This window comes from Camelina sativa, chromosome 16, assembly GCF_030686135.1.
Source record: "Camelina sativa cultivar CO46 ecotype springtype chromosome 16, ASM3068613v1".
Taxonomy (NCBI): domain Eukaryota; kingdom Viridiplantae; phylum Streptophyta; class Magnoliopsida; order Brassicales; family Brassicaceae; genus Camelina; species Camelina sativa.
The window spans coordinates 9,272,069-9,294,906 of record NC_141895.1 but is presented as its reverse complement, the minus strand read 5'-3'; the positions used below and the strand labels follow the sequence as shown (position 1 = coordinate 9,294,906).

Here is a 22,838-nt window from a genome sequence, read left to right as displayed (position 1 = left end):
TGATAAGATTGGATCCTCAAAAACAAGAAACAAGATCCTCATAATTCATAAAAAATAAACGCCACAATTGTACACATCTAAATGAAATAGTATAAACATATAGTGTATAAATACAAGTGACTGCAAAGCCCGTATATGCCTAATTAAAACGAAATAATACAAAAAAAACAAAAATACCAAAAAAACAAGAAAATGCCAACTACACCACAACCCATGTGTTGCGTGGGGAAGCACCTAGTATCATTACAAAAGAAACTACTGAATTTTAACCATTAATTAAATAACAACAATCAAGTTCATTTTAGCTGTTCGTCGAGCGAGACTAACTCTATATAAGTAGGTAAAAAAGGCCAACACTTCTCATTGTCTCCTATTAATAATAATAATTTTCTAATATCTGCATATACTCTAAATAAACACAAGAAATGGTCCTCATGGCTTATTCGTTTGAGACTTTGTGTTTATCTCTCATGTTCATTGTCGTTGCAAGTCGTTCGACCATTAAACCAAAAAGTCTTTAACGTCCAACGTTATGGTTTGAAGCCGGATGGAAAAACTGATAACGCCAATGTACGTATACAATAGTTTTTCTAAATTATTTTTTTCACCATTTCGTTTTAAGAGGAAAATCTAAAAAAATAATTATTAACGTATATGACCAATTTTTCTAAATTATTTCTTTCACCATTTAGTTTTGAGAGAAAATCTACGACATAATTATAAACATAAATGACCAATATATCAGCAAAAGATTTTTTTTTTTAAAAAACTGTTTTTAATTGTTATGATATACTTAGTTTAATAATTAACTTGCGTCCTTTTCCACGCACACAAAATTAGGCATTCACAAATGTATGGAACCATGCATGTGGAAGAAGCAGTGGAAGTAGTAAAATCTACGTACCAAAAGGAAATTTCTACCTTGGTGGTGTAGAGTTTGTGGGTCCATGCAAAAGTCCTATTGAATTTGTCATTGATGGAACTTTATTGGCTCCTTCAAATCCTAGAGACATTAAGCAAGACACATGGATCAACTTTAAGTACATCAATGATCTTTCGATCTCCGGCTTTGGTACACTTGACGGCCAAGGAAAAGAGTCTTGGCCACTCAATGACTGCCACAAAAACTCCAATTTTCCTAAATTAGCTATGGTAACATTTCTTAAACTTCCTTAAGTTACACTTCATTTTCAACTATATGCTTATTATTTACATTCAAAGCGTAGTACAGAAAATTTGATATGAAACTTATATAATGAAAAGAAAGTGATTTAATCATTATTTATTAGATACAATTAACGTTTGTAGTCCTTTTATATATGTATGAGAAAGTAGCAAGTGTTTTAATTAATATGAATTTTTTCACAGACTATGGGATTTGCATTCGTGAACAACTCAAATATCAAAGACATAACATCACTAAACAGCAAAATGGGACATTTCAATTTCTTCTCCGTCCATCATTTTAACATTACCGGTGTCACTATAACAGCTTCCGGTGATAGTCCCAACACTGACGGTATCAAGATGGGTTCATGTAGCAACATTCGCATCTCAAACACAAACATTGGTACTGGAGACGATTGTATCGCTATTCTCTCGGGAACCACTAACCTCGATATCTCAAACGTCAAGTGTGGTCCCGGACATGGGATCAGTGTTGGAAGCTTAGGGAAGAACAAAGACGAGAAAGACGTAAATGACTTAATAATAAGAGACATCGTTTTCAATGGCACAAGCGATAGTATTCAGATCAAGACTTGGGAATCTTCAGCTTCAAAGATCCTTATTTCAAACTTCGTGTATGAGAATATTCAGATGATCAAAAACAAGCAAAATACAACTTGTTGATTCTTTTGTCAGGGTGAATCTCACGTTCAGATCCAAAACATTAAGTTAAAGAACATATATGGAACATCAAAGAACAAATTGGCAGTAAATCTGCAATGTAGCAAGAGCTTTTCGTGCAAAAATGTTGAGCTAATTGACATTAATCTAAAGCATAACGAAGTTGAGGATAGTTCTTCCACTATGATGTGTGAAAATGTTGACGGATCCACTAGTGGTAAGATGGTTCCTCAATATTGTCTAAATTGATTTGGCGGTCCATCAATGCAATGACAATATTTTCTATATGATTTTTCATTTATGTATAAATATAGTTCTCTATGTAAATGGTGTGTAATATTTTCTTTTCTTTCTTGTCACCAAAATTTCGAACCGAATTATAACCATGTAAATATGTTTCTTTGTTTCATATATAATTACTAAATTTATAAATGAATGGTTAGTCTGAAAATAAGTATTCATAATATTTAGGTTTTAATAAAATTAGAATTAGTATTATTTTATATATACATATATGAACTATCTTTTATAATTATTAAATGGTTAAAATTTTTAATTTCTTATAATTTACAAATATGTTAAAATAAAGCTTTTGTATAACACTTAAAAAAATATTTAATTGTTAAAATTGACATGTATCGTGATCTTATGAGTTACTAACTTTGAAAACTAAAGTTTATATAATAAAATAATATTGAATACATTATCAAATCATTCACTGATTGAAAAACTTAAGAAAATAACATTAATTTCTTATTTTGATTATTTTAGTTTTTATATATTATGTTAATCACTAATTTTAATACATTAAATATTTTTTATACTTTAACCAATTTTCTGTATAAATCTCTTTTTACTATATGATTCTAATAAATAATAATTGCAATTCAATTGCAAATAAATCCTTATTAATTGCACATATTTTTTTATTTAAAATTGCAATTTAATAGATAACTTTTCTGTTAGAATTAGTGGTATAATAGATTATTTTTGGTTTATTAAAAGTTTTAAAAATATTAATTGTAATTCTTTTATTTTCAGAATTTTTAATTTTATTAGAATTATTAAATAAAAATTTATTTGTACACATATCAAAATATTATCGATATATTTGATATATATTGTAATTATATGAATTATTAACTTTAAAATTAAGATTTATATAATAAAATTGCTAATTTTTTTAAGTCATAATGTGAATCTAAAGGTTATAAAATAAAACTTTGAAAAATACAATAAAATGACGAGAAAAAAAGTAGAGCAATGAGGAAAGACAAAGACGTGGCACCAACGCGTGAGTCTCAGCGTCACATCCGTGTGACTCGTTTACGAGAGTAAGTCATCATCTTTAACTTTAAGTCTTCCCATGTATATATTAACCAAACACATCTTAGATCATTTTACGGATCGGTTCGCTCTTCTTTCTCCAAACACAACAACAACTTTTCTAGCTATAGCCTTTGGTTAATCTAAGGTACATAAGTTTTTTTTTTTTTTCCTCTTTAATTTCTTGATTGATCTCTGTAACTTTTAGTACTTGTTCTTATAAATATTCCTTGAATTTCAAGTTTTCTTTATCTTCTTGATAGATCTCAGATTTTGGGTTTGTTCTTGATTTACTTGGTAGGCTTTTTTGTTATGGTGAACTAATCTTTGCGTCCTATACTCTGGGTTTTATATATGGTTGAATCAATTGGAGATTTTCTTGGAGTTCTTGATTTGGAGTATCGAACATTCTTCTTCATTTGTTTTTTTTATAAGGAATAGTCTTTCTTGCTACTAGAGTATAATTAGTCCATTGAATCTCGATGGTGAGGGTTGTAGAGGATAAAATGTTCATTTTATCTCTTAGTACGCGTTATGTTTTTCTTGTTGTTAGCAAGGAACAATCAACGATCATGTTTATTTTTTAATCGTTGGTTCATTAAAGCATGACAGGTTTCCACGACCAACTACCAAAAGGTTTCAATGTAGGAAATGTGTTGGTGAACCAACTATTATCAAACTAATGTGATTTGGTTATCGAAATTTATTGCTGAACCAAAAAGACCATAAAACGAAAGTGATTTGGTTGCTGGTCGCTAGCGCTAATTGCTGGCAGCATCGAAACCAAAAGGACTATATAGGCAGAAACCATTACTCCTCTTCCTTAATACTAGAAAAAGTGTAGTTCTTTACATAATGAATTTTATTATAACAAATTATTTTTTTCCATTTTCTAGCAGAGAATTATGTCATCGAGTGAAGAAAATGTCAAGAAAGAGAAACTCCATGTCAAAATGAAGACGCAAGAAGTGGATACAAAAGAGAAGGGAGACAATGTTGAGTTGGAGATGGAAGTGAAGGCAAAGTCAATTGAGAAGGTTAAAACTAAGAATGATGAAGAAAGTGGAGGGAAAACAAAGAAGGAAAAGGAAAAAGAAAAGATTAAGGGCAAGAAGGATGACACAAAGGTAGAAGAAGAAGATAAAGATGACAAACATGAAGAGAAGAAAGACGAAAAAATTGTTTCCAAGAAAGATGAAAAAGACCATGGTGACATGAAGCTTAAAGACAGTGATGTAAAAGTGAAAGAGCAAGAGGAGGAAAAGAAGAAGAAAAAGAAGGACAAAGAGAAGAAACAAGAGGATACATCAGAAGGAAATGAGGTAGAAGAAGAAAAAAAAGGTAAAAAGAACAAGAAGAAGAAAGAGAAGGATGAATCAGCTGTAGAAGAAAAAAAGAAGAAGGATGATAAAGAGAAGAAACACGAGGATGTATCCCAACAAAAGGAGGGGTTAGAAGAAGAAGAATCTGGTAAAAAGAAGAAAAAGAAAGAGAAGGATGAATCAGGGACAGAGGAAAAAAAGAAGAAGGAGGGTAAAGAGAAGAAACAGAAAAAAGAATCCGAAGGTAAGGAGGACAAGAAGATGAAGGGAAAGAAGGTAAAGGGAGAGAAGGATGGGTCTGAGAAAGAAGATGAACAAAAGAAGGGAAAAGAGAAGAAAGAACATGATGCAGAAGATAATGAGATGAAAGAAGAAGAAGCAGAACATAAGGAGGGAAAGAAAAAAAAGAATAAAGATAAGGCAAAGAAGAAGGAAACAGATGAGATATGTGAGAAAGAATCAGAAGATAAAGATGAGGAAGAAGGAGGCATGAAGCAGAAAAAGGATAAGAAAAAGGAGAAGGTTAAAAAAGATGACAAAGAAGACAAGAATAAGGAGAAAAACCTTGAAGCCGAAGTGGTGTCTAGAGATATTAAATTCGAAGAACCAGAAGCTGAGAAGAAGAATATTAAAGATGTGGAGGAAGAAGATGACAATGAAGAGAAGAAGAAATTTAAAGGAGAAGACAGTGAAAGTGAAGAGGGGAAGGAAAAGAAGAAGAAAGATAAAGAGAAGAACAAGAAGAAAGATACAAAGGAAACAAAAAAGACAGAGGATGAAGAAGATGAGAAAGATCATGCTAAGGACGTTAATATAGAAGAGTCAAAAGCTGAAGATGATGAGGAAGAAAAGGGGGGAAAAGCAAAGACAAAGGAAGCAAAGAAAGACAAAGATGTGAAGAAGAAGAAGGGTGGTAGTGACATCACTAAGCTGAAAACGAAGCTGGAAAAGATAGATGAAAAAATAGGAGCCTTAATGGAGCAAAAGGCTGAGATCTTGAACCAGATTAAAGACGCAGAGGGAGAGCATTGATGTTTTTAACTGTGAAACATGAAAGAATTTGGGAGCAGCATAATGCAATGTAACTGAACTTAATAATATGGACTTAGCACCATCGACCGAGAAGAAGTTGAGGCTACATGTTTCTTGACCTGAACTTAATACTGTTGCACTTGACCTGGTTTTTTTTTTTACCCTTTAATTTATGTTGAGTTGATATATTACAAAGTTTTTTTGGCAAAATAATAAATTTCTTTTCCTTTGGATAGATGACGTTTGTGACAACAACAAAAAATGAACTGAAAAATGTTGCATCACCTATAGATATTAAAGCTATATTTTTTAATCTAAATGCGGTTGGCTCATCTTAACTGATTAGATGGATGTTGTTGAAGTGTTACCGAAACCGAGTTCAAATCGTATGTGCTATATATTGGGAAAGGGTTGATCTACTTTTGTGGGGTTGAGGCACATGAACCACATAAATTTTCGATCAAAAGCTCGAAATTTTATAGTGATTATAACAAGAATGTTAGAAATATGTACATGTGTTATTTATGGTAATGAAAACTCATTTAAAGCTTTTATAAAAACATACGCAAACATCTTCTCGAGACTTGACATATGGATTGAGAAAGAGACATGAGCATTGTGATTTCCAAATAGAAAGCTTATTTCACGTTACCATTCCGTTCCTTACGGGTTACGGCCAATGCATATACTTCACAATACATATTTGGTATTTTCTATTTTTCTTGTACCAAATATTTTGTTACGGTAAACAAATATTTCCAAAGTCATAAAAAGATTCTTGTCCTATAAACAAACCACAATAGACTATGGAGTAAATAATGTTGTCAGAGATAATTTAATCTGTACAAATCTACACCACCCTTTATAGTTTGGTATACAATATAAATATCGTTGGACCACACTGAATATAAAAAGTTACCGAGGTAACCTCTCTTCACACACTACCAAAGTTTCTCCAATGGCCACACTCTTTCTTCACTCGGATACATTGTCCATCTTCTTTATCATATTCGTGTCACTGGTTCTGCTAAGTCTCCGGCAACCCTCTGAGGCGGCGAGTTGTACAACTCCGCCGGTGATTTTTAACTTCGGAGACTCTAATTCAGATACAGGAGGCCTTGTTGCTGGACTTGGTTACCCCGTTGGCTTCCCAAATGGACGCTTATTTTTCCGGCGATCCACCGGTCGTTTGTCCGACGGACGTCTTCTCATCGATTTCTTCTGTAAGTAAAAAAAACTTGTTAGTGATCGTGTTATATCCACCGTACGTTTGCATCTGGAATGGACGGCTTAGATGTGTTAAGACATAAATGTCGGTGCGTGGCAGGTGTGAACTATAAACAAATTTGGTCATTGAGATCTAATCGGACAGTGGGTCCCATGTTGATTATGTTAGAAGGCAACAAACTTTGGTTTGTTTTAGTTGAGATTTTTTGATGTGGTTTGGTTTGGTTTGAGTTTAAATTTAGTTTGGATGTATTAATAATATGTTTGTTTATGCTGTAAAATTTAAAGTATAATACTGTACTTATATGTATTTTTTATTTATTTAATCAAATATATATATATATATATATCACTTTTAATAAAATTTTGGTTAAGTCGGTTGAACTGCACAAAATTTGGGTTTGGTTTAATTTGGCTAGAATAATTTGATATAGAGATTCCTAATTTCCTATAACGGGGTCATAAAATATTTGGCTTAGGTTCGTATTGATGAGATTTTTGTTTGGCTGGTTGGGTTTGGTTTTTTGTTCTGCATTTTTTATTTTTGCTAAGCCCTTTTCAAGTGTAACTTAAAAACTAGCCACACTGTTTTTAATGATGGTGTGTATTGAGTTTGTATCTGAATTTTGGCGTTCATTTAAAATTGTTAAATGGATTTACTAACGAGGAAATTTGTAGGCCAGAGTTTAAATACAAGTCTTTTGAGACCATACTTAGATTCATTGGGTGGAACAAGGTTTCAAAACGGTGCAAATTTCGCTATTGTTGGATCCGCTACTCTCCCCAAAAACGTCCCTTTCTCGCTCAGCATTCAGCTCATGCAGTTCAGTCATTTCAAATCTCGATCACTCGAGCTCGCTTCTAGTTCAAGTAAACCATCCTCATCCCCAAATCAATGTTGTATTTGTATATACTCTGTTCTTAGTTAATGATCTTGACTTAGAGTTGGCATGTGTGTTTTCTAGATTCATTAAAGGGAATGTACATAAGTGAAAATGGATTCAAAAACGCATTATACATGATTGATATAGGACAGAACGACATTTCGCATTCTTTCGCTGAAGGCAACTCGTATTCTCAAACGGTTAAGCTAATTCCACAAATTGTTTCCGAGATACAAAGTGGCATAATGGTGAGATTTTCGTAGTTTGTAGAACTTTAGTATGCACAATGTAACCTTTTGTAATCGGTGTTTCGGTCTACAGAGATTATATAATGAAGGAGGAAGGAGATTCTGGATTCACAACACTGGTCCATTGGGTTGTCTTCCTCAAAAACTTTCAATGGTCAAGAGCAAAGATCTCGACCAGCACGGTTGCTTAGCCAGTTACAACTCGGCAGCAAAGCTATTTAACCAAAGATTAGATCATATGTGTGAGGAGCTGAGGAGCCAACTTAAAGACGCCACAATAATCTATGTCGACATATACACTATTAAATACAGCCTCATTGCAAACTCCAACGAATACGGTAAAGCAGAGTTTACTCATTCTCCCATCATACCATCATTGGCCGAATGGGATTGGTTATATCTTTGTTAAATCAATGCAGGCTTTGGGAGACCGTTAATGGCTTGCTGCGGATATGAAGGGACTCCTTACAACTACAATGTGAACATAACATGTGGCCACAAAGGCTCTAATGTATGTGACAAAGGGTCTCGCTTCGTAAGCTGGGATGGGATTCATTACACCGAGACAGCTAATGCCATTGTGGCCATGAAAGTTCTTTCAATGCACTATTCAAAACCGTCAACTCCATTCCATTTCTTCTGCCGTCGCTGATAACAAAAGTATTATCGATTTATAGGTAATAGGCTCATTCTTGGAAACTAGACTGTTTTTTACGATTGAATTTTATCTGGCAAGTTGTATTTAGGTACTAAAAATTCAAAAACTAAGCATAAATTTGCGATTAAGATTGTTGGACAATATATATAAAAATTAGATAATTTTTTATGAACGTCTAAGTTGGGTTCATATATTTTCGGTCAATACTAACTCCCTGACCTGATGTTCATATTGTGCAGATTATAAAAAGTGTGTAGGCATCACTCGGACGCAATCCACGCTTGGGTATATATGGGTAGGTCAGGTGTTATCCTACAAAGAAGCTTCACCAAGTGAGGTTTTTAAAGTCACCGACGTAAAAGCCTATATTCAACTGACGTCAAAACTCAAAAGCCTTTTATTGTGTAGTGCACTGTGATCTCAAGTCTCACAACGTAAGAATCTGATCCGTACAACTTCTTTTTAATCAGAGGAAATAAATAAATAAAACACCATATGCCCTAGACCTTGTCCTCTAGCATAGGGAAGTAAGTTGAAATCAAATTCATTATGATGGCGATGAAGGGATCGGATGCAGCCGCCGCGGGAGAAGAAAACTTGAGGTAAATGGTATATAGAGGTTGTCCTTGATATCCTTGTCCGGGTCCCATTTTCCGCCAAAACTGAGAGTGCTACCGTGGCCGCTATGAAACCTAAACTGTCCTTTGTAAAAATTATTAGATGCAAAATGTCCATTCGTCTGGCTCCACATGTACATTGTATTACCATCAAAAGGGTTTATGGTTAAGGGGAAATAAATGATATTGGCCGTGAGGGCTTTAGAAACTAAGTGCCATTCCCCACTCTCTAGCTTCCACAAATATAACATAAGCCGATCGTTTTCATAGACGTAGTTGGCATACAATAGACATTGGGGTAGTCAGAGTTAAAGGCGAACCAGTAAATGTTTCCGTTGATGGTAATGGGATCATAATACAATGGAGTCTCGATCCCTATTTATATAGAAATAGATAAGTTAAAACAAACCCTAGTCCTAATCGTAAAAGGTAAAAGAATATCTTGATAATAAAATAAATAGAAAATTAACTAAATCCTAATAGCTTGATGGGCAAGTAACAAACGAGACCAAGCCCATCAATGTATGACGGTTGCGCTGCATCAATTTCCATTGCTTGCAAACTAGTTTTAATTACTTTGGCATTTCATGTAATAGATGTTTTTTTTTTTGGACATTTTGTTATTTGTGCTTCTTAATTAATAGTATAGATGATTTATTTTAGATGAATGATATACCTAGTTTTTATTTAATACTAGGACTCAGACCCGCATGGGGAAAATATTTCAAATCAAGTTAAATTAAATTTCAAATTTAGATTTATATATTAGAAAATAATTTGAAAGCAATAAAATAGTTTGAAATATATGCTAAAAATAAAATTAAAATTTATCAGAAGAAGAATACTAAGTAGAGCTAAAACTACATAAATATTATACATATATAACTAATATTATACATATATAACTGTGAGTTAAAATGAAAGATAATAATAAATAAATGCAACTTTCTGATAAAATAATTTTAAAAATAATAAAAGAATATTATCTTGAGTGAAAATTTATCAACCAATAATTATAATAAAAATAAATAATCTCTAGAAATAAAAGATAAATTAGTTAATTTTTAAAGAACACATAGTCTACGAAGATATATGATAAATAAAGGCAACTGTATGTACATAATTAAAGTTGATTAAATTTATATATTATTATATTCATCATGTAGCAGTCAGACAAGTACGGCTCATTCTTCTTGATGAATCTGGTTGAGAAACTTCACGCTGCCATGGGGTAAAACATGAACAATAACACCAATTTGTCTATTTGTTGGTTTAGACCGGATTTACATTGTTCGTGTAGGAAATTCAAATTTTAGTTAAGTTCATGTAATTATAAACATAGTTCAAAGTTATGTATATGGATTCGATAAAGTAACTTAGTTCGTGGGGGGGGGGGGAATTAGCCGTTTTTTCTATTTTTGGTGAGAAAATGTATGCATTTAATCTAATTATAATAATTCATTTGTTTCATAAAGAGTATTCTAAGATTATTTGAATGTTTCAAAAAAATGTGTCGTTTTAGATTGTCGATATGTAATTTGATATAAATTTTATAGTTTAACCTCAAATCCATGAAAGAATATCAAGATCAAATTAAATTTTAAGAGTATAATAAAATTTTTAATATTTGTTTTAATTTGTGTGAAAATTATCAAAATGAGTTATCTCCCTTAGATCTGACAATGCTTAAGCGTGAGAGAGATGGCTTGAATTCTTCTTCTCCTCACAAAATTAGAATTAAAAATTCCTCGTAAAATTTGTTGCTTGGGTTCCTTTTATACTATTTAAGAATAAACTATTTTTCTTGTGCATTTAAGAATAAACTTTTTTTTTATTACAAATCTAGTGATACATAATGATTATTGAAAATACTGAAATAAAAGGAGAAAAAAAAACAAATTGACAATAACTAAGCAAAACATAAGCAAAACCTATGCAAATATAAGAAACAAAAAGCATAACAGTATAACTATAGCTTCAACTTTGTAGCTTTTCTATAATGGATCTAGCACACTTATATTAATATTGTTCTAAATCATTATTTTAAGGTAAGCAAGAAAGTTTATAAGTTTAAATTATATTAGTAATATTGGTTTAACTGTTCACAAGTTACTAAGAAGACAAACAGAGAGTTAACAAAAAAATCTAACATATATACTCTTTCTTGTTATAGGCAGCCTTCCAAAATCCATGCGGTAGCAGAGTGATGAATAGGTTCCGAATCTCAATACTAGCATAACCAACGAATGAGCAAGTGTCTTGTTCCCAAAGTCATACTTTGACAAGGTCAAGAAGTTCCAGGCAATTTGCAGAAGCAGGGGCTGGTTGAAACACAAAAGAAAGAGAGTATTTATATATTATGCCCATAAACAGGCCCGGCCCACTCCAAAGCAGCTAAACCATCTGCTTTATGCCAGATAATATATACAAATAATTTGGATTAATTGTCGAAATAAATTCTTAGCTAAGTTGGTTCTGTTGTACGAAAACATGCACCAGGCCGAGGGTTCGAAGCTCTAAATTAGCAGTTTTTGTATTTTTTTAATTGTTTGTATCATATGCTTAGAGTTAATATATTTTATAAAATATCATGTATAATAAATGCTTTAGGCCTCAGTAATCCTAGGACCGGCCCTTAAGCTCTGTGTAAGAGGTATCTAACTAAAGATTTTAGAAATAGTTATAGCAATATAGAAATTTTAAAAATTTTAAATATATAATTTATAGTTGCGTCTATTTATCTTAATTCTTAGTAAAATATGTGTTTTTAGAATTTATATTTATTTTATTTTTAGAACTTGTATATTTTACTATAAATTTCATTGATATATTTTCACCAAAAATATATTTATAATTATTTTATTAAAAAGTTACAATTACTCATTACAACCATTTGTTCGATATTTATACTCAAGTTCATTTTTCATAATTGTTTTTACTAGCTAGTAGTATAAATATTGATATCTTTTATGATGGTTGCAACTTTTTATCGTAATTTTTTATAAAATATCTTATATTTATAATATATTACACAATATTTTTGGTAAGATTGCTTCAATTCAGTATGAAGTTTCACGATATATATATGTATGTATATATATATATATATTTATGTCTCTTTGCCATAACATTTTATATTTAATATTTATGTAGTTTTAGTCCTACTTATTATTTTCTCTTTTTAAAATAATTTTTTATTACTATAACATATTCTTAACTATACTATTTTTTTTTCAAATAAATTTAGAACATATAAATTTAAATTTTGAATTTTAAATTTAATTTAATTTATTTTTTAAAATACTTCTCCCGGGACATCGCAATGATTTGAGTCATAGTTAAATTAAAAAAAATACTAATTAAGTCCAAATATTTATTTATTTTTCAAAAACACTTTTCACTTAAAAATAGATATATTTGGACTTAACTATTTTGTGTTTTTGTAATTGATGTTTCATTTTATTTATTTTAATTCATTGTTAAATACTTTAAAAATTGTTTGTTTTCGTTTTTGTTTTCGTGCTTGTAATAATATATTAATCATATTTTGGTGTAGCAATACATACATTTAAAAAATAATAATGGCATACATTGTGTTTATAATTCCATTAGCTAATAAACATTTTTAATTGTTCTAAAAATAAAGTTTTAATCATTATTGTCATGTAGTTATATAAGGACAAACTCCTTAAAATACCACAATTTCAGTTTTTTTCTAAAAATACCACTTTTGAGTTTTTTTTTTCCAAAAATACCATAAAGTTTTTTTTTTTCCAAAATTACCATAAAAACAAAAAAATTATTTTTTTATTGGGTAAAATTTTTTTTTTAGGTTTGGATTGACACATATAAATTTAGGGTATAGTTTTTTAGGACTTGGGTTAATGTTTAGGGTTTAGGACTTAGTTTTTAATATAAAAAATTTAATCTAGTTTTGTAGATAGTTTAGTATTTTTAGAAAAAAAACTCATCTTAGTGGTATTTATTAGTATTGCGTATTGCCGTTATATAATGCTACAATGAAATTAAGTTAAAAAAAAAACTAATTAAGTCCAAATATATATATTTTTTAAAAAACACTTTTCACTTAACAATTATATGTATGTGGGGCTATGTAGCCTATGAGTTTCTTTGTAAACGATTTCTACAAATTATATCAGCAGAGTAGTTATAACTTTAAATAACCAGTTTATAAGTTCGAGCACACCCTAAAAATCTATCATTCCTCAGCGCTTTTTACTGTAAAAACTAAAAACTTTACAAACTTCTCAACTAGCAGAAGCAACTTCAAGTGTTAAAACTCTACGAACCTTTCAAAAAAAAAAAACTCCAAGAACCTTACACAGGAAGCACTCGATTGGTGAATGAAGAAGGTTCAGTTAATTTTACATAGAACGTACAACACAGCCACTGGAGTCAGTTTCAGTTTTGAGATCTCTCGTCTCTCACGAACCGGTCAAATCAATGAAGCTCGAAAGTTTTTCGATTCGTTACGGTTTAAAGCAATCGGTTCATGGAACTCAATTGTCTCTGGCTACTTTACAAACGGTTTGCCGAGAGAAGCACGCCAACTGTTCGATGAAATGCCTGAGAGAAATATTGTTTCTTGGAACGGGTTGGTTTCTGGGTATATTAAAAACGGGATGATTAACGAAGCTAGGAGTGCGTTTGAGATAATGCCTGAGAGGAACGTTGTGTCGTGGACCGCTATGGTGAAAGGTTATGTGCAAGAAGGTATGGTTGGTGAAGCAGAGTTGTTGTTTTGGAGAATGCCTGTGAGGAATGAGGTTTCTTGGACTGTGATGTTTGGTGGTTTGATTGATGATGGGCGTATTGATGATGCACGTAAGTTGTATGATATGATGCCTGTTAAGGATACTGTAGCGAGTACTAATATGATTGGTGGGTTGTGTAAAGAAGGAAGAGTTGATGAGGCAAGAGAGATTTTTGATGAGATGAAGGATAGAAATGTGATTACTTGGACTACTATGATTACTGGGTATGGGCAGAATCATCGAGTGGATGTTGCTAGGAAGCTGTTTGAAGTGATGCCAGAGAAAACTGAAGTTTCTTGGACTTCAATGCTTTTAGGGTATTCTTTGAGTGGGAGAATGGAGGATGCAGAACAGTTTTTTGAGGTGATGCCGGTGAAGCCGGTTATTGCGTGTAATGCTATGATTGTTGGGTTAGGAGAGCAAGGTGAGATAGCAAAAGCGAGGAGGGTTTTCGATCAGATGAAGGATAGAGATGATGCTACTTGGAGAGGAATGATCAAAGCTTATGAAAGAAAAGGTTTTGAATTGGAGGCTATTGATTTGTTTGTTCAGATGCAGAGACAAGGAGTTAAACCGAGTTTTACATCTTTGATCAGCATTCTTTGTGCGTGTGCGTCTTTAGCAAGTCTCCAATATGGTAGACAGGTACATGCTCATTTGGTGAGATGTCAGTTTGATGTTGATGTGTATGTTGCCTCTGTTTTGATGACCATGTATGTCAAATGTGGTGAGCTTACAAAAGCGAAGCTAGTATTCGACAGGTTTCCTTCTAAAAAGGATATAATCATGTGGAATTCAATCATTTCTGGTTATGCATCGCATGGTTTAGGAGAGGAAGCTCTTAAGGTTTTTTATGAGATGGCATCGTCTGGTACCATGCCAAACAAAGTGACCTTGATAGCGATTCTGACAGCATGTAGCTATGCTGGATTAGTCGAGGAAGGGCTTGAGATATTTGAATCAATGGAATCAAAGTTTTGTGTGACACCAATGGTTGAGCATTATTCTTGCACGGTGGATATGCTTGGGCGTGCAGGCCGGGTAGATGAGGCAATGAAATTGATCGAAAGTATGACCGTAAAACCAGATGCTACAGTTTGGGGTGCTCTGTTGGGAGCGTGTAAAACTCACTCACGACTAGATTTAGCTGAGGTTGCTGCAAAGAAACTCTTTCAGATTGAACCAGAGAACGCTGGTCCATACGTTTTGCTATCCAGCATAAATGCATCTCGATCCAAGTGGGGAGATGTTGCAGAAATGAGAAAAAACATGAGGACAAAGAGTGTAAGTAAATTCCCTGGTTGTAGCTGGATTGAGGTAGAGAAAAAAGTGCACATGTTCACTCGCGGAGGTATAAGAAACCATCCCGAGCAGGCGATGATATTAATGGTATTGGAGAAAACAGATGGATTATTAAGAGAAGCTGGTTATAGTCCTGATTGCAGCAATGTCCTACATGATGTAGACGAGGAAGAGAAAGTTGATAGCTTGAGCCGTCACAGCGAGAGACTCGCAGTTGCGTATGGACTTTTAAAGCTACCCGAAGGAGTACCCATTCGGGTCATGAAGAACCTTAAAGTCTGTGGAGATTGCCACTCCGCCATCAAACTCATTTCGAAAGTGACAGAAAGAGAGATCATTCTAAGAGATGCAAACAGATTCCACCATTTCAACAATGGGGAGTGTTCTTGTAGAGATTATTGGTGAGATTGGTCCATTGCTATTGGTTTATTTCGGTTCAAATTCATAGGTTTAGTTGAGATAGGTGTATTATTATTACCTATAGTTTATAAGAAGAATGTTTCACACATATCAATGCACCACTTGAATCATCAAACTCAATCATATCATCCTGCAATTATTCGATTAATAATTGAATCATTGCTGTTTTGTTCTTATTTTCTTCTTTGGGACGCGACCTACCACTTTTGTTACATCAATAAAGAATACTAAACATATGTACCTCTTGTGTCTTGTTATGTGATTATCAAACTTCCGTCCAAAGTGGAACATGATTAAAAGTTAGGTTTCAATTGATTGGATAAGACCAAAGACTGGTTGTTGAGTCACATCTCCCCTCTCTCTCTCTCTTTCTCTCAGATTTTACAGGCAAATCGATTGATTCCACTTGAAGAGACAGACCCACAAAGCTTTCAATTCTGTTCATCGTCTCTCAGGTTCCAGTATCTGTTTTCTCTAAGGTAAAAAGTTTCGACCTTTACGTTTCTTGATCATCTGCCCATCTTTTGAAACTAGTTTTTCTATATTGGGTGTTTTCAAAAATCTGCGATTTGGTTATTTCTCTGTTGTGTAATCCATTAACGTATTCAGTGTTTGATGATCAGACTTCTGAAAGTTTTGATCTTTTTATCGTTTAAATCAGTTAGGTTCGTACGGAATCTGAAAAAGCTGCAAACCTTGATAAAGTCATACAACTTTTTTAATTTTATACGTTGTTGAGATCTGGACTCGTTTCGTCATTTATAGTTTCATCTAATCTGGCTGGTGTTGTTAATAGGATAGAGTCACTGTCAGTGTCCTGTATCCAATGTCTCTCTGACGGACTGTTTTTTTTGTTTCAGTTTTATTGATGGGTTCTGAAGGACCAACGGGTGTGACGATTCATATCACAGGGTTCAAGAAGTTCCATGGAGTTGCTGAGAATCCTACAGAGAAAATGGCAAACAACCTGAAAGAATATTTGGCAAAGAATAGTGTGTCGAAAGATGTAATTCTTGGAAGCTGTACGGTGCTCGAGACCGCTGGTCAAGGAGCTGTCGCTTCTCTTTATCAGTTGCTACAATCTGCTGTTAAGACTGAGGAATCAGAGTCCCTGGCTGGAAAAACCATCTGGGTTAGTTAGTTGGTTAAGCTAAGTGTTTTGATTTGCGTGTTGAAGAAACTCATTTCTGATGTCGTTCTCTTTAGGTTCACTTTGGAGTTAATAGCGGCGCTACAAAATTTGCAATTGAGCAACAAGCTGTGAATGAAGCGACTTTTCGTTGCCCTGATGAATTGGGTTGGAAGCCTCAGGTTTTTGTTTGACTCTCCTTTGGTTTGTTCTTGTTTGGTTAGTTGTTTAGTTCCGTGAAACACTCTTGTTGTTTGCAGAATCTGCCAATTGTTCCGTCTGATGGTCCAATCACAACTGTAAGAAAGGTACAATGTTGATACTGTCTCCTTATACTGTGTCTCTTAACCTTTTGGTCTGCAGAATTGGCGATTCTTGTTTTTATGTTGAATCCAAGTGTTATGTATGATTTGCAGACAACTCTTCCAGTGGAAGATATAACAAAGGCGTTGGGGAATAAGGGCTTTGAGGTGATATCATCAGATGATGCAGGTCGATTTGTGTGCAACTATGTCTATTACCACTCTCTAAGATTTGCGGAGCAGAATAAGACCAAGTCACTCTTTGTTCACGTTCCTCTTTTCGTTGCCGTGGATGAAGAAACCCAAATGAGATTCACGGTTTCTCTGCTGGAGGTACTCGCTTCTGTTTGCAAGTAATGTTATCCCAAATGTGGATATTCTTGTTCATGAAATGCTCGTCATGGACTGATTTGTCTCCCCCACCAAAAAGTTGTCTATCAATAAATGGAATATAAGTTCAGTTCTCTACTACATTCATTTGCTTCTTCAAATGTGTTCGCTTAATGAAATGAAATATGCCTACGTTCCACTGGATTTAGAATTTGGAAAAGTTGCATCTTTTGGTCAAAATACTAACCTTTTATGAATCTGTGTTGAAGGATCTTCTTCTTTTCCACGTTCACAGTAACTACTTGCAAAGTATCTGTTATATTAGTATGTTACAAACTCGATTGACTTCTTCTTTTAGCCTATCCCAACCGAATGTATTGTGTATTCTAAAACGTTACAGACTTTAGACTAATTTCTTCGATACGCTTTACTGACATCGAATCTACCCTTACATTATTGTGATCATATTTGTTCTGAATCTGATTACAAGTTGAACACATCTTCTGTTCAGTCTGGAAGTGCCTCAAGCAGGCAATAAACAGGTGGCACTGTAATCTGCATGCTTCCATACGCATTCCAGCAGAAAGGGTTTTCCAAAAGCTGGCCTTTGGAAGGAAACAGGTCCACATCCATGAGTCTCAGGTTAGTACAGGGGACAGAGTCACTGCAACCAAAATGCATCGATGGGCTTCTCTGGTCGTAAGTCCCTTTGATATTTGCATACAGAACATCGCTAATAATGACTGCGCTGGTTTGGTTAGCACAGTTCATTGTTTGGCAGTAGTACTGGTCTATCATTATAGGGTTACGAACGTTCACCATCAATATGTTACTGAAAACAATTCTTGAAACCGAGCCTGACCCTCCTTGCCATGTCTTGATCCGGACACCGTTGTCTGAGTTCCATATAGTTGAGTTAGTCACTGTTATGTTCGAGACATAAGCCTGTGAGTTGTGGACTCCAAAGGCTGCCTATGCTGCAACATTACACATAAGTTCGTTGTTCACACTTCAAACCAGAAAACAAAACAAAACTTTCTGAGAAAACAGAGCCTAGAGGCTGAGAATCTAACCCTACTCTATGAGAGGCACATTGGAGTTTGGCAGATGGCAAGAATTAATGGAAATTATGAAAGAGGTACCTAATTCCATGGCTTGGACCGCACGTAACATTCTTAATATCGACATTAAAGCAGCCGGCTCCGATTGAAATACAATCATCTCCTGTAATACCGAATTAAAAGAAACATAAAACTGACTGAAATCAACTATTTACTGCAAAAATGCGAAATAAATACCATTGGAAATCACGGAATTGTGAATTTGAACATTATGTGTGTTCTCAATGTGGATCCCGTCAGTGTTGGGACTAGAAGCTGGGGCCTTGATGGTCACGGAATCTACAATCACGTCACTGCAATTGTCAAACCTTACATGGAACTGTGCACTGTTTATGAAGTTAAGCCCTTTGATCGTCACTTTGGAACTCTGAAATATCCTAAACGCCTGAGATCAAAAAAATTTTACTCATAATTCACTAATTCTGACCTATATAACACAAAAATGTGATTGTGAAACATTGACTAACCACAGGACTGTCACAAGGACCGGTTTGGGTTGTTCCGTTTGGGCCCTTGTGAGGTTTGCAAGGAAGGTTCCACCATTTCTTACCACGGCCGTTGATAAAACCAGAGCCTTGAATTGATAATCCATTCACTCTGTAAAACATCATCCACTGCCTCTGGTAATTCGACGGCCATGACCTCGGTCCATCCGGCGACACAATGAACCCGTCGATCTATAAGGAAAAAAAAATCTATTCATGAAACTATAAACACAACATTAAAGATAGGTTATCAAAATTAGCTTACTTGTAGTACAAGTTGGGTTCTGCAAGGACCATTGAAGCTGGTTGGCTTGACCAAGAAACAGAAAGTGTCAGGGACAAGAAGCAGAGAAGACTTAGACCCTGTGGTCATACATGCAGCGTCCCATGCCATCTTAAATGCTGACGTGTCGTCGGTCGCGCAATCTCCGATGGCTCCAAACGAAGTCACGTCGAAGACAGTTGGTGCAATATTGTCGTAATCATCGTAAGCCGGATTTGGAGCCGGTGATGGACTTATTATATACATATTGTGAGAAATACGAATCAATGAGAATGAGATTAAGAAGAATGCATGGAAGACTAGTGAATTAAGTAACGTCATTTTCTTGTGAATGTTTTAGAAGGTGAAGAATGTGAAAAATATACATGTATATATACTAAGAATCTAAGAGAATAAACTATAAAAAGAGTAATGGAGTGTATTACCCTATTCCTATGTAAATGTATAGACAATAGACTAGGGTTTCATAGGTTTAGCCAAATTGTCTCACACGCGAGGAATGGAGAGGTCGTCAAGCATATGAAAAGAAAAAGAGCCTAAAGAATTATGGGTGTATATTTTATTATTTTTTTGCCTCAAGGAGGTAAAAAGGGTTTTTTGAGGTTAGAGATACATTTTTACCAAACGTATAAACTACAATATATATTTTTACCCAAAGGATGTTGAACTTGTTTTCTGAATTGTTTTTAGATACTTTATTGGTTAAGCCAGGACATACAATTATGTTTATTTTTTTATCTAAGTGATATCTATGATGTTTTATGCATTTTATTTCAATATATGCATATATTATATATATAGATCATACCAATTTATTACTTTCATAAGATGGACTGCTAAAGTGGTCTCAACACACTATTAATTGTTTCGCAGTTTTTGCTATCTTATGTTGACTTTATCGATGATTAATTAACTATTTTTACATAAAATATCATTGTTTCTTAGGATTAATATACTATATATCCCAAACCTGGAATTTGTTATATCATATTTAAGGTAAAGTCGTAAAATTGTGAAAAATTACTTTTTTTTTGCATGGTTTGATAAAACTATACTTTGCCCTCACGCATAATTGTTGTTATTTAATCATGTCACCATTTTTTTTTTGGGGCAAATCATGTCACCATGTAAAATAAAAATTTTCTACCAATAAATTCATATGTTACTAATTATAGTCCTTTTTATTTTGGCGTATGTTAACCCTTAGGCCAATTAATGTTATTTTGCTTGAAAAAAATTAATTATGACCAATTTGGTAAGGTTTGCAATTAATGGATTTACCTAGTTAATTTTGGTTTATCTAGTCCATATACGTTTTACCTATTGACTCGAAGGAAAAAAAAATGATTATCTTTTACGGAAAATGAATTTTAGCCTTTCTGTATTTAGTCTTTTTAAAGAGTTAACAAAGAGAGCTTACTCTTTTGAAAACAACGTAAAAATGTCGGATTAGCAAAATACCCGGAGTAATTTGGTTTTGTGATAGGTGAAATGTGGTCACACAAGTATTGGAAAATCTTTTTGTTTGTATAAGGCTCTTCAGTCCCAACCCCTAAAACATATATATGATAAGTCTGTTAGCTTCAGTCGTTTTCTCTAAATTTCAACTTGTCCGATAGGTTGAGTCCCCCTTTTCCCATTCTTATGCCTCTGAAGTCCAAAAGTATGTCTAAGCAAATTGATTTTTGATTCTATTTGCAATTCCATTTTCCTTTGGTCATTTACTATTACTTTTTCTTTTCCTATTGTTTCATTTATCTAATTGAGAAGGTTGAGTACTTGACTCTGGACTCATAGACCGGCATGGTGTTTTTGGTATCGGATTAAGGAGAATTGGGTAAAGTAGCATATTTAAAAGCGTTTATAATTGAAAATATTAGTTACGTTAAAAGTCGGACTGTATATTTATTTATTTATTTATTTATTTTTAGTTGAAGTAAACTGTACATATTGTATATAAATTTTAAAATATATTTGAGATTTTTAGTTTATTAATACGTCAATTCTCTTGAAAAAGTATTGACCACGAAATAACTCAATCAAAAAAATCATAAAAATATAAAAATCAACACAATTAACTAATAATTCTCTTATAAAGAGTGAAAAAACTCTTGTGAGAATAAGAGTAAATTTCTCAAGATGGATATTTACTGTAAAAAATATGAAGAGGTACGACATTGACCGAAGAGGACGAGAGATAATATCTAAGGTATAGTTAATTAACAAAAATGTCGGGAATGATAAAAAATTTTAGTCAAACTGCCAATTTGTTCGTTTTTTTTCCAATAATGGCACAACTTTCACTTAAAAAAGACATAAATGCTCTTCGGTGAACACTATGCTGCTGATAGAAAATATACAGCTGATGGACAAGATGCGGATGATAGACAAGATGATGATGATAGACAAGATGATGATAATAGACAAGATGCCGATGATGGACAAGATGCCGATGATCGACAAGATGCGGATGATAGACACGGTTGATAAACAATATGCGGATGATAGACAAGATACAAATGATGAACAAGTTGTGGATGATGGACAAGATGCGGATCATAGATAAGATGTGGATGATATGGAGAATGATGCTTACGAAAAAACCAATCCTCCACATCATCTTTTGGTCCACCCTCATCCACATCATTTTCTTTTGGTCCATCATCTTCTTTTGGTCCATCATCCTCTTTTGGTCCATCATCCTCTTTTGATTCATCATCCTCGACATATTTTTTTGGTCCACCATTTTCTTTTGGTCTACCATCTCGACAACTTTATCATTTTTGTCTAATTATCTTTCAAATACAACTTATCTTTAATAATATGAATAACTAATTTGAACTCATGGAAAAATTTGTTAATATAATTCTCGTGACAAGTTATAAAAATGAAATTCGCGGACAAGTCTATGACTTACTTTAATAATTTGTCTATCAGATCTCCTCCACGACAATCACTCTCTTTCATATAAGGGTATTTTTGTCTTTCATGATATTTGTGGATAGATGAAGCAAATCTGACATTCTCCAAATCTTTAATAAAAAATATGACATATTTGGCAAAAATCCCTTTTATAAATAAAACATGAATTATAGAAAAGCATCAAGAAGAACTCAAATGCTACTTTTAAAATAATGATTTTTTTAATGACATGAAATATGTATAGTCATTGGTCTTGAATCATGATTTTGGTGATAGAAAACGGGCCAAAGTTAATAAAATAGCATTAAATATGCAATATTGAGAAGGATATCTAATGGAATTACTAGCTATATTATAAAAACTAGTGATTTTTTTTTGTAACATTGCCTGCTAAATTGAAGGATTTAGCGAGTTAAGCAAAATAACATGTTAAAAGTAATGAATTCATTGCATGAAAAAAAATTACATGAAATTCGGAGATTAACATTTAGAAAATGTAGATTTCATCACATCATTCCAATATAAAGCACATGAAATTTATGGATATAGCTATCATGGTAGCAACTTTTTTGGGAAGGAGTGTGATTAAAAATTAGAGGAATAAGAT

The 22,838-nt window shown here is 33.3% G+C and overlaps 4 protein-coding genes and 2 pseudogenes across 9 annotated transcripts; 5 read left to right on the top strand and 1 right to left on the bottom strand.

The window, feature by feature from the left end:
* Positions 1–425: 425 nt before the first annotated feature.
* LOC104759002 (exopolygalacturonase-like) lies at positions 426–2,097 on the top strand (annotated as a pseudogene).
* A 1,094-nt stretch (positions 2,098–3,191) lies between these two features.
* LOC104759003 (uncharacterized) lies at positions 3,192–5,763 on the top strand. Of its 2 annotated transcripts, none has more exons than XM_087489892.1 (2): positions 3,192–3,322; positions 4,071–5,763. In XM_087489892.1, exon 2 carries the CDS (start codon positions 4,080–4,082, stop codon positions 5,526–5,528), a length of 1,449 nt encoding a protein of 482 aa, XP_087346018.1. In that variant the 5' UTR covers positions 3,192–3,322; positions 4,071–4,079; the 3' UTR covers positions 5,529–5,763. The 2 variants fall into 2 exon arrangements, with proteins under 2 accessions (XP_087346018.1, XP_087346017.1); XM_087489891.1 differs by having other exon boundaries at positions 3,201–3,322; positions 4,074–5,763.
* A 434-nt stretch (positions 5,764–6,197) lies between these two features.
* Positions 6,198–9,374, top strand: LOC104760090 (GDSL esterase/lipase LIP-4). 4 transcript variants are annotated; one of them, XM_087489895.1, is made up of 6 exons: positions 6,198–6,751; positions 7,439–7,625; positions 7,787–7,887; positions 7,961–8,225; positions 8,307–8,564; positions 8,785–9,374. In XM_087489895.1, the coding sequence occupies exons 1-5, from the start codon at positions 6,683–6,685 to the stop codon at positions 8,537–8,539; spliced, it is 855 nt and encodes a 284-aa protein (XP_087346021.1). In that variant the 5' UTR covers positions 6,198–6,682; the 3' UTR covers positions 8,540–8,564; positions 8,785–9,374. The 4 variants fall into 4 exon arrangements, with proteins under 4 accessions (XP_087346021.1, XP_087346020.1, XP_087346019.1 ...); XM_087489894.1 differs by having other exon boundaries at positions 7,721–7,887; XM_087489893.1 differs by having other exon boundaries at positions 7,434–7,625.
* A 4,144-nt stretch (positions 9,375–13,518) lies between these two features.
* LOC104759004 (uncharacterized) lies at positions 13,519–17,624 on the top strand. The gene is made up of 5 exons (XM_087489890.1): positions 13,519–16,138; positions 16,520–16,791; positions 16,866–16,970; positions 17,049–17,096; positions 17,205–17,624. Exons 2-5 carry the CDS (start codon positions 16,528–16,530, stop codon positions 17,445–17,447), a joined length of 660 nt encoding a protein of 219 aa, XP_087346016.1. The 5' UTR covers positions 13,519–16,138; positions 16,520–16,527; the 3' UTR covers positions 17,448–17,624.
* LOC104759008 (pentatricopeptide repeat-containing protein At1g56690, mitochondrial) lies at positions 13,527–15,835 on the top strand. Its single transcript, XM_087489889.1, has one exon. It carries the CDS (start codon positions 13,527–13,529, stop codon positions 15,642–15,644), a length of 2,118 nt encoding a protein of 705 aa, XP_087346015.1. The 3' UTR covers positions 15,645–15,835.
* A 97-nt stretch (positions 17,625–17,721) lies between the features above and the next one.
* On the bottom strand, positions 17,722–19,630 carry LOC104759006 (polygalacturonase At1g48100-like; annotated as a pseudogene). The gene is made up of 5 exons (XR_015583507.1): positions 19,292–19,630; positions 19,009–19,218; positions 18,719–18,926; positions 18,563–18,644; positions 17,722–18,397 (listed from the first exon to the last, which is right to left on the bottom strand). The product of XR_015583507.1 is annotated as a polygalacturonase At1g48100-like (transcript).
* Positions 19,631–22,838: the final 3,208 nt, after the last annotated feature.